Genomic DNA, 12088 nt, shown 5'->3' with positions numbered 1-12088 from the left:
TTACATCAGTTTCACAGGCACCAACTTACAATTTAGAGCATTTTGTAATCAAATGCCTACTAACAAAAAGTCTCTTGTGACACACATTTTTAGAAAAAATGTCCCACTTTCCCAATCTAATCTCCACAAGACCTTTTTATAACACCATGTTTTTAGGTAGGAGAAAAATAGCTTTCAAGTATGCCACCCTGGTCGCCTGCCTCTAGCTAAAAAAAAAAAAAACACACAAAAGCTTCTTTTTTTAAAAGTGTTTGGGGTGAATCAACGCAGGTAATGAAGGGTGGAAGCATCACCGGTGGCATGGGTGAGGCCACAAGCAAAACCAGGAGGCGCAAGTGGTGGCTTTGGGGTCCAAACGAAAGACAGTTACCTGGAACTGGTGGGGAGAAAACACACAGGCGAGAGGCCAACTCGGATGTAGTGGGGGAGAAGCACACAGGCAAGAGAGATGAACATAGAGTGCAGCAGGGGGAGAGAAGCACATAGGGGAGACAGTTGGAAAACACATGAAGTCCTGTAGAGTGTTTAAACGAAAAGAAAAAGTAACACCTAAAAAAGTGAGCAGAGGAAGGGCACATTAATATATCATGCTCCAGGGAAGGGGCAAACATAAGAAGACGAAGGAAAGCTCACACATGCTAATGAATAGAAAGCAAGCAAATAAGAGTGACAATGAAGCCAACCAATGGTAAGCAAAGAACGGGTTCTAACGCCACTGTGGGCTAATAATTTGTCTTCACAAGACTAAAAAAGCCTCCTAGGAAAGCATCTCCCTGGAAGGATCCCATGTACCCTGTGTAAAGACCAAAAGAAAATGTCACAATAACACAGATGCTAATTCCCTTGGGTTGCATCAACGTCCTCATTACTCATGCAGGAGGAAAAGAATGTTCAATCAGCAGATAATAAAATTATTTTCCTTTTGGCGAAACGCCTAGTCTTCTTGCTCGTCAAGTGACTCATAGCAGTTATATCACGGACTAGGTTACCTTATTATTTTTAATACTCATCAGGGAATCATCTCAGAAAAAAATTAAAACATGATTCACATCCTAGGTTTGCCTTGTTTACCATCCCTTGCATCTTCTCTGGTATCAAAACAACACTTCTGTCATCGCCGGGTTCCTAAAGAGCAAGTCCATCTCACCCCAAAACATCCTCAGCCTGGCCAGATACAGAAGGCCTGTCTGGACTCTCCTCTATAGGAACAGGAAGCCATTTCTACAGCATTCTGTCTGGCTCTTTGTAATTGTTTCTGGGGCTCGCTCAGGTAAGATACTAATTTTATGTGGGCAATCAAACATTAGGGAGTCTCTCCCTTTAAGGACTCTAAAAATTCAAGCTCTGTCCCAGGAGTCCACAGCTATAAATATCATCCCTACCCTTTTCCTTTTAGTAGATGGTTGCATAGTGCATTTTTAAGAACTAATTCTGTGATCAATGGCGAGAAGATCCTTCTCAACATCCACTATCTTAAAGACAATTCAGTTTTTTAATTGCTCTCACAGATTCTTCCTTAATTGGCTCAAGATTGTCTTTCCCATCTAACCACACTAACATTCAGTGCTTTAATCTGGCCTTCAATCTGGAGATGGCAGGTTCTATCCTTTGCAGGGCTTCGAGGACAAGACCCCAGGCGAGAGCTTCCTCTCTGGTTCCCTCACTTTGTTATTTGTAGGAGCTGAAAAAACAGTTCTGGTCTTCTCTCTTGCTCTACTGTTTTCTCAGTGTAATGCTGCAATACACCAGAAAGCAACATCAGAGGATCATCAGCACGAAATGCTTCACACTAAGATGACCAACCCTGTTGAACAGGTCTCCATTGCACTCAGGCAGGAAGAATACCAGGTCCACTAAAACACTGCTCTGCAACCCCAAAGCTGTGCCGAACTTCATCCACTCTGGTATCCAGTGCAGGAGCAGATACAGATTTTATGCAGTACCCATACCCATTCAGAGGAGACAACAGCTGATGGCTAGTCTCCGTTCTAAAGGAGGGGAGGGTATGAGGGAACAATGCTGACCTCCTGACAAGAACAGGATCACAGTGCACAGATCCATACCTGTTAGTCTTCCACTGCTGGCAGCCTTCCTCGCCAAATCCATCCAATAGGTCCAGGCTTGGAACACAGCATATCATGGACAACAACGCTCTCCAGGTCAGGGCCCACGACATTCTTGACCATCGATTCACAAAATCCCACACATTTCTTTCATTGTGGGGGAAGATGAAGCCTCTGGCTCAAAATAAGTTCAAAGATCAAAAGCTCTAATAACAAGCATTTGCAATGCAATGGGTCTCACGTTTGCTTGAGTTAGAGCTATTAGCGTTGTAAATTCCTAACTGGACTTTTCTTGCCACTTAAATTGAAAATAAAAAGTAAAACAGCTGACATAAGCGAGCCGATTCAAAGCGCCACGGTCGCTATGAGGGTGAAGGAGAGATAAAAATGGAAAAAGAAGTTAGCTCTCAGTCAAACGTATCTGCAAACGTGTAATTGTCCATGCAACAGGGTTGATGTCCAAGGCGGTATCAAAACTGCCTCATGGAGGGACAAACGTATAGCATTTATAAATGATAACAAAGAATTTTTGAAAGGCAAGCCCTTGAACGAGTGAAAGTGATGGGCGTGTGGTGGGCGTAATTAAAAACCCACATAGAGATTACAACAGGCCAGAGCACTTGCGCGCTCAACCTAAAAAGTGGCCATTTTGGAAAGTAGCCCAGCCTTGGTGTATATTGCGCAATTAAGCCATCAGTGTTCACTAATCTGGAAACAGTGACTTCACAAAAATATGTCAAATCACTTGGTCCAAAGTGACCACTTTGATAAGTAGGCCAACTCACCTGAGTTCCTCAGTCTTTCTCCTTAGTACAAAATGACACTTAAGATTTTCAATCTTTCTCTTCAGTGCAGTCTCAGTTGAGGAGCTCAATATTTCTTGTCAATGTTTTTCATAACTTATGATCCTCCGTTTTTTGCCTCTGTACAAACTATCACTTGAGATGCTCTGTAGACTGCCTTGCACGAGGTGTTCAAAAGTAATTTGCATCACTGCAATCATTAAAGTCTTAAAATTGGAAAAGCTGAGAAAAGTCTCTGGCAATATTCACACCTAAGCAGTGAAGGGATGTGAGGAGATAACTAAACACCTAAGAGTGCGTGACAGGTTTCCGCTCCCCACCAACCCCCCAAAGACTTCTACACAGCTAATCTCAGGGCAGGCAGTAACAAACTCAGCCCTGGATTCTTCTGAGCTCAGCTGCTACTGCTATCTGAGATCATCAGGGGGTCTTTAGTCATGACATCTTGTCCCATGGGTGGCCTACCCACAAAGAGCCACCACAACTGAGAAGAAGTTGCCTATGCACTACAGGGCTATCTATGAGTGTTTATTTGTTCGTGAAAGGTTCATTGGCAGAGAGGGCAAGAAGTCTCCTCAAAAAAGCAGATGATTATCCAGAATTCATTCCCTGAGCTGTGCTTCCTTGCGCACCCTCAGCCCAAAGTGGCGTAGGGATGCTGTCTGTGGTCACAAGTCACTGCTCTAAGACTTGCCTGAGTAATTATGATTGTTTTAGTAACCCAACCCCCAGTGAGGTCCCAGTGGAGAGGAGGGGCACAGCTGCTGCAGACCATTATCAGAGTCAGGCTCATCTGCAACAGGGGTGGGGACGGCTGGGGAAAGACAAAGAAAGGCAGGACAGTAGCGTGACTGATGACAAGAGCACATGTGCATGCATACACACACACACACAAACACAAAAAAGTAGATGGACGAACACAACAAATCTGGCAATACAATTATAGTATAATTTGGTGGCCATGAACAAAAAAAAACATAAGAATGCACATATCTCATACAGTGTTTCAGAGCTGCTGCTCTATTCTTGCATTGCTGCAGATGGGCTCTCAGATAACAGTCCTTCATGGAACAGTTCGGAGTCACAATCGGTGATTGTGAGCTTACCCCAAAATAAAACCGATGATGCGCAGTTCAGAGGATAATTACTATGCATATTTTCGAGGACCGAACAGTGGGAGTCCACAAGTGGTCTAATTGTATGACCTTCCAATAATGGTTACATGAGGGTCTCCTCCTCCCGCACCACCACCCCTCTCCTTTAAGGCCACCTCGATAGACCTTCATCTGCAGCTGCTGCAGACTGCATGCAGGATCTGCTCTGAATGTGTACAGGACGGAGGTTGTAATGCTGGAATCAACTTGTTGCTTTTGTCCCTTCTGGTAAGGTTGCTCCAGTAGGGATCATAGAGAAAGGTTTGAGAGACAGCCACGCTTGGGGAAGCGGGTGATGCCAGTTTCTACCCCTTTCTTCTCTTAATGCAACACCAGTTCTCCTTTAGAATCTACCAGAGATGATCTAAGGCAGCAGTTCTTAACCTTCTAGCTTGTGTAGACCCCAATGAATCACAACTGGAATCAGGGAACTCACACTGAGCCATTATTGGAAGCCGGGGACCCATGGCCTAAGCCCGTTCTGTGATGTGAACCACAAAACATGAAAATACAAAAACAAGTACACACCAAACAAATGCTAAAATATTGAAATATTTTGTTTAATTTGCAATCAAATATACAATTTTTTTTCAAATTTCCAGTGTTGCTTATTTTTTTTATATTTTATTCATTTTATTATTATATAATATTATTTAATTTAGAAAAACAGATGTAGACCCCCTGAGTAGGCCTTGCAGACCCCCACAGGTCCTGGAGGACAGCTTAAGAACCAGTGGTCTAAGGAGTAATTACTGAACACCCCGTCGCCAGTAAAACTGGCTTCCAATGGTAAAGAGGCTCTAGGAGAGAAACTTATGCAGAGAGAGAAGGAAAAAGGAAGTCTTGACATACAGGCTCCCCTACCAAGCAGAACTTTCTTTCAAGAGGGGAAAATATATTTATTGGTTGGCAAAATATTTACAAATCAGTTCAGGCAGCAAGGGTGCATGGCTGAAAGACGCAAATAAATGTTAGTAGCGAGCAGTCACTATCCCCAAAAGGAGTACACTGACTGTCAAGTACAGTATTATGGCAACCTTGGGACTAGCTATCAGATAACACAGACCTCGTGGAGGCTATAAATGCTTTCAATCACTTCCAGTCTACAGATCACTGTAATTAATATAGTCCACCTTGAGCCCATATGACTGTCCAACTACTGTGCATCACTCATTTACCTATCATACGACAAATTATCGAGAAAACATTGTCTATTCTATTAGAAAATCAGATAAGCAATGTCCTAGTAGGATACCAACCCGACATGAGACCATGCTACAGCAAGAAGATGCCACCCTTTAGGTGGTGAACAACGCCATCTTAATTACTGACAATAATCACCCTTGAATCATGATCATACTCTGCCTCTCAACAGCCTTTGGCACAGTCAGCCACCAAGAGTGGAGAAAACACTCTGGAAACAGGTATGGGCTTCTCCAAGGCGGTCTTCCCGTGGTTTGCCTCCTACCTTATGAACCACCACCAGCTCGCCCAGAAGGGAGCCTCAGAAACTCTGCATCCGCGGTGGTGCCCATCCTGTTCCACATCGGCATCAAGATGCTGATGACACCTAGTTCTACCTGAAAGTATTACTGGCTCACCACATAGAGAGTCTCAAAACCTATCTCAGTCCTAACCAGATACTAATGTAAAGCACCTACCTAAAGCTCAATACAACGGAGTCAGAATTCTTCATGTTTGCCAAGAGCAACAAAGATTAAATTGTCGTTATTAAAATTAACCCCCCCCCCGGACTCCTCCCACGACAGTGAATTCAAAATCAACCGATTCACCCCTAACAAAGCTCCTGTAAGAACATACTGCAAAAAACACAAGACACAAGCCTGATACTAACTTTTCTTCCTGAAAACAGTGAAAACCTTTCCTACCTGACACCTATTTCAGAAGAACAAAGTACGACACTTCTCTCACCTCACGTAGGTGGAAGCAAAGCTTTGCTCAACACGCCTCCATGTCCCCTGACATCAAACTGGCGCCCCGGGAAGGCACCTTGCAGACTGCAGCATATCCCCTCAAATACCGGAAGAAGTCTGACCCCCTGACCCCGACAATGAGTGGCCCACACTGGCTCCCCCTTCAAGTCGCATCATCTTCAAGAGCAGGTGCATCACTTACAGAGGCATCAGAAGTACCATCCATGTACTACTGACCCAGAAAATACCCATCCCAGGTGAACAGCGCAGCATTGTGAGTGAGGATATTGCCAGAGTGGGAACGAATACAAGAAAGAAAAAACACAGAAGGCGGGCCTTCCCTGTCTGCACACCTAGGTGGGGAAGGACATCCATGTCAACACATGGACAGGTGTGATCTTCCTGCAGTTCAGAAAAGAACTGGAGACACGCCGCTTCAGAGAACACCACCTCCGCGCAAGACAGGAATTAACCACCCCTGACCATTCCGCTCCAAAAGAAAGCATCGTGACATAAACCTTGCACCGCATGTTCCGGCCTCCACTGCCCTCTAGCGAGGTTTGTGCGTTACAGATACCGCGACATCCGCGCAAGTCTGGCTCGTAGTTTCCAGCAGATCTGTCTTTGGAGAAAGAGGAGGAAACAAAGCCCAGCCCTGTGCAGCAGGGGCTGCCACACAGGACGGCAGCGCATTTACAGGAAATGTACTTGTGCAGATGGTCCCATCATGTACCACATGACCTCAAAGTCTACCATGAAGATAATCTACAATCATTCACGACAAAATGTGATGAAAACGATGGGGCCTGGACTGCAAACTGTGAGGTGCAGGTGTCCCCTTTACAGCTCTTACACCCAACAAGTTCTCAACTTCCAGGAAAATAAGGAGAAAGCTATCTGATCAGACATCGAAAAGGATCTTGGGTCAAAAAAGGGCATTAAATACGGCATCACACCCCTTATTAGAAAATGTGTACCTCGGGGTAGCTGCTTGTCGTGCCATTAGTAAGTAAACCTGGAACAACCTGACACAATATAAACTGAGAATGAATTACAAAGTTGGAGGTCACGTTTGGAACCATGCCACCAGAGGCCCTGCCGCAAATCCATCATGGTCAAAGAACCTACCACGACACTTACAGAGAGGGCAAAAGGTTAGCTGACCCCAAGAGCACATGATGGAAGTCTAGGAGAAGAAAAGGAAATCATTAGCTGGGGAGCCCTCTGCCAACCCACATGAAAAGCAGGGCCCGCAGTGCCCAGGTCACCTTTGTGAAATAAAGCCATTCGATTAACAGGATTGTATCATTTTTGGATCAGGTGAGACCAGTTCCATTGTAGCCAGGAGCCACTCTCACAACTTGTACCTGTGCTGTGTGCACGCACACATACACACACACACATCTGTGTATTTGCTGCTACTGATCGCAGCCAAACATCTCACGTTATTATGAAAGAGAATGCACCAATTAAGCTGTGTAAAAAATAATAATAATGATAATTAAATAAAAAATGAGTACTGCTCCAGTGGAAGCTGTGCTATACGTGCAACCAGAGCTCAACGACAACTCATTGCTGGTCTGCTGGGTGGTACAAGGACCGTCTGATCAATGACAAGGGATTGAGATGAAGGGTGCTCTGGTCTGTGATTTGCCTGGGGACATGGAGATATAGGAATCAACTTGTGCTTGTGGTGTTGTCTCTTGCCCTAGACACATCACCCACCTTCGTTGCTACCCTGGCAGGGGTTATTGGAAGTTTCAGAGACCTGGGCTTCCTGAGACATCCTGGAACCTGTGAACAGAAGCAGTGCCTTCTTACAGATATCCCCAGAGGTCTACAGCATCCAGTTACAAAGGCTTCTAATCTGTTTCTGTCTGAAGGATGGGCTCAGCAGCTGAGCAACCAATATTGCTAAACTTTTGTTTTGGGAGGTTAGGAGGCAGCAGGGCTCCAACAGGGCAGCCTGTCGGTCCAGCATCTGCAGGAGATATCAGAGCTGCGTGCTTCGGTGATGGTGGCGAGTGGAGGCAAACCCTGGCCAGGCACCTGCACAAGAGGGGTAAACCAGCCTTGTGCAGGACCGGACAGATGTGCTGAGAGCACCACTTTGGGAACTCACCCTCGGTCTGACGCTAAGGTGTCTGCTGCGGTAGCAAAGCACTGAACAAAGTAATGGTCTCAGCAGAACAGCTACAGAAGCCCAGGGCTCCCCAAGAAGTCTCAAACAACCACCGCAGCCCAGGAGACACCGAACGGTTTGGGTGCTTCTAGTTCCTAACCCACTACTGAAGGCTGAGAGAGGACCTACAGCCAACCACAGGCCAGCAACATCTGGACACTCCTTCAGAGCAAACGGCAACAAGACTGTCTCGTGCGGAAAACCTGCATCAACTGTCCATGACACAAAGCTTCAAGTCTTCAGGGTCTACACACTGTTGTGCTTTGTTTGTTCCCCTGCTTTCTTTCTCCAGCCTGATCCCTCTAAAGCAGGCGACACTCCCACCTTTTCATAGGGATTTGCAGTTTTTGACAACATCTGGTCTTCCAACTTTATGTGCACTGTTTGCCTTTGTGACCCGGCGTGACCCTCACCCCTGTACTTTAACAGCAGAAGCTGCTCCCTCGGGCAGGGTACCACAGGAGGCCTGATGTCCGCCCAGCAGAAGGCCGTGTAATGTCACCAGAAGAGGCTGATATAACCCAGGCTATCGTCTTAGACTGCAGTGAAGGCGGCATTGCAAGCACCCTCATGCCTTGTAATCTGGGTAAACCTCAAGTGGGTGTACCGCACTGTATCCGGGTCAATAATCCTGACCTACAGTCACACTGCTTCCGGTACATGTACGGAGCACCCTGTTCACCTGTACCTCGTCTACCTAACCTCATTAAGTAGTGTATCTACCCACTACATGTACATATACTTGCCTTATGAAGATGTAGTGGATGCAATATAAGGGGCCGGGGATGTAATAACGGGCCAGTGCTATAATGTGATAGCGAGTGTATAAAGCCTTAATACTTGCCTTGGTCTAAGGCTGTGAGGTCCTGAGGGGTGGTCCCTGACATCTTGTATCAGCACCTCCGATGCCACCCCTACGCCGCCTAGCCTGCCGTGGCCCACGGAGAAGCCTCGTCCACTGCGCAGTGCATGTCTCTTGTTAGGCTCATGCAGTCCTTTGATAGCTGAAAGTGCCCATCTCCCGAACATGAAATGCCTTGTCTTTCAGGGGATGAAGCCATGTCTACTACCTCAGCCATCAGTCGTGTGCCCCGGCTGCAGACAGACAAGGAGCCTTCAAGGGGAGCTACCTTTAATGTATGCGGAGTCTAACAAAGGCACCCGAGCTGCAGCGAGGTCCTGGCGTCGGGGACTCCCGGTGCACTGCACCAATGGCCTGGGGGTGCACCGAGGCACCAACAGCATCACTCAACCCCTCCCCCTCTTCTTGCAAGCATTTGATTGAAAAAAAATAGGTGACAGCGTCAGTAGCACTGGAACTAGGGGTGCTGCAGCACCCCAGTAAAACGTGAAAGAGTTTCGATGGAGAACAAGCAATAAAGGGGCCCCTCAACTCTTCGTCCTCTGGTAGCTTTGTTGTGGTTCCTTGACAGATCCCCCACGCCACTGGCGGTGGCGGGAGGGTAAAGTCACGCTTGGGCCGCACGGTGTAATATCACTGCCAGAGGGGTCAGACATGGACCGGTGAGCAGGCCTGCACCCTCAGTGCACGGTCTGGGGGAGGCGTTACGGGGCTGGGTCACGCTCTCTCGCCCCAGCCCCCAGGGCCCCCGGTATATAGACACCCACGTGCATTCTGCTTGCAGTGAACGGCTGGCTCTCCCGGAAGCACTGCAAGGGTGAGTGTAGGTGTACTGTGCAGGCAGCAAGGACCCTCTGCCTGGCTGCTCTCCAAGGCCACAGAATGCGTGGCTGCGCTGTAAAGAGCCAGTTCAGCGAGGCGCTACACACCTGGATTCCTGGAATCTGTGCCTGGCGGGATCCCCGCACAGCCGGATTCCCTGGCTGCATAGCGCCTCTGTAACCCCATCCCAGCACTGCACAACAGGATTATCGGTGGTACTGCTGGCTCCACTGCGTCAGCAACTCAATTCCTCAATGAACTGGATAACTGGGTAATCGAGCTGCGCTACAAAACTGACTGCATTACTTTGCACATCTGGATTCCCTCACTTCATAGATGAAACCCTAAGCTCACCGTTTCCCTTCCCGCAGTAACAGCTGGATTCCCTCGCTGCACTATAAACATTCCGACTGCACTGGATCCCACTGAAACACTGGAGTCCCCGACTGCACCGCACAGCTCTATCCGCTCGTGCTTTTATTCTTTTAAGATCCATTGTCTGCCATGGAGCCTCTGTCTACGTTGAACCGATAAGATTGCCACACTGCACAACAAAGATAAAACCCCTAAATACACCGGATTCCCGCATATTATAAACATCCCAGGGATCCCATGGAGTCTCTGTTCACATTATACAGCTGAATTCCCTCACTGCGCTATACATCTCCCTGGCCGCACCGGATCCCACTGCACGCACAATGGATTCCCTGTCTACGTTGCACAGCTGGATTCCCCACACAGGTACTACATATCCCCTAACTGCACTGCATCCCACTGACACTAACACTAGATTCCCTGGCTGCACTGCACAGCTGGATTCCTTCATTCTCTGAAGATCCCTTGACTGCTTTTGGTTCACTGTCTGCACTAAGCAGATTAAATCTCTCACAACACAAAGTCCCCTGAATGCACTGGAGTCCATGCAAGACTGCCTCGATACACTGGATTCCCTGGCTGCACTGCACATCTGGATTCCTTTATTCTCTGAAGATCTCCTGGCTGCTTTGGGTCCTCTTGTCTGAGCTGAGCAGCTGGATTCTCTGACAACACAACAAGGTCCTCTGAATGCACTGGAGTCCATGCAGGACTGGTTCGATACTCTGGGCTCCCTACCTATAGGGATTCATTCCTTCATTCTCTGAAGAGCTCCTGACTGCTTTAGGTTCCATTTCCACGTTGCACAGGAGGATTGTCTCACAACACATCAAAGTCCCCTGAATGCACTGGAGTCCTTCGAGACTGCCTGGATACACTGGATTCCCTGTCTGCACTGCACAGCTGGAACGCCTCAGTTCATTACAAAGTTGGATACGTGTCCGCACTGCCGAAGATGCTTGGATATGCACAGCTGGTTAAATCTACAAGGGTAGATAGGCTCCTAGAAGCCCCGCGTGCCCCCCAGCCGCGCCTTCTCCCCCCACTCACTACCCACTGCCCCGGCTCCTACTTACCCGAGATGAGGCTGGGCGGCACCATGCTGAGGCTGAAGCCTTTGCCCCCCAGCACCTGGCGGCTGTCGGCGCAGCTCCGGCCCCGGGCCTCCCAGAAACAAAGGCTCAGCGCGGCGGCGAGGAGGAGGCAGCAGCCCGGGCCGGAGGGGCCCATCTCGACAGAGGGGGGAGCGAGGCTGGAGCGGGAGAGGAAGGCTCGGGGCCGCGGCGGTGCCCTGGAAAGGGCGAGGAGAGCCCGGGTGAGCCCTGGAGCCGCAGCCGGCGAGCAGAGGACGGAGAGGGAGCGCAGACAAAAGGGGCGGAGGTAGCCAGCGGGGTCCAAACGCACACCATCTACTCGTAGCGCTACCCATAGGATAACACGGCGGGGAAGGCAGGGCCGGCGCAGACAATGAGGCGGACGGCGCCCGCGGGGTCCAGGTGCACACCCTGTATCCGCGCAGCTTCCACTGGAGCGCATGGGAGCAGGGTAGGACCAGCAGAGACAAAGGGGCAGAAAGAGCCCGCGGGGTCCTAGAGCCGCCCGCATTCGCAGCCACCCACCCATAGGGGTAAAGCGGAAACAGCGCAGACATAGGGTGACCAGATTTTGAGGAGCAAAAACCGGACGGAACAGACATACTTTACACTCACTTTTATATATGGCATGTCCCGTTTTTTTGCGTAGCATGGTCAATGTGTGCATATATATGTGTGTGTTTACACCCCCCCCCACACACAAAATTAGCTAAGGCTTGACCTCCCACCCTGCATCCCCAACCCACCCCCACACACCTCTCTCTGCTCCCCACTCCATCTATCTGCTGGGAGCAGACAG

At 48.5% G+C, this 12088-nt stretch overlaps 1 protein-coding gene across 1 annotated transcript in view; it reads right to left on the bottom strand.

Annotated features, from left to right (window-relative positions):
- GPC2 (glypican 2) overlaps positions 1-11724 on the bottom strand; it is a 91718-nt gene extending 79994 nt beyond the window's left edge. Inside the window, exon 1 of the mRNA XM_069216280.1 lies at positions 11272-11724. Coding sequence (XP_069072381.1) covers positions 11272-11425 — 154 coding nt within the window. The 5' untranslated portion in view covers positions 11426-11724. The remainder of the gene's footprint in view (positions 1-11271) is intronic.
- Between the last annotated feature and the right edge of the window lie 364 nt (positions 11725-12088).

Source organism: Pleurodeles waltl, chromosome 12 (genome assembly GCF_031143425.1).
Source record: "Pleurodeles waltl isolate 20211129_DDA chromosome 12, aPleWal1.hap1.20221129, whole genome shotgun sequence".
Lineage (NCBI taxonomy): Eukaryota > Metazoa > Chordata > Amphibia > Caudata > Salamandridae > Pleurodeles > Pleurodeles waltl.
The sequence above is the reverse complement of the archived record's forward strand: the minus strand, read 5'-3'. Positions and strand labels throughout refer to the sequence as shown.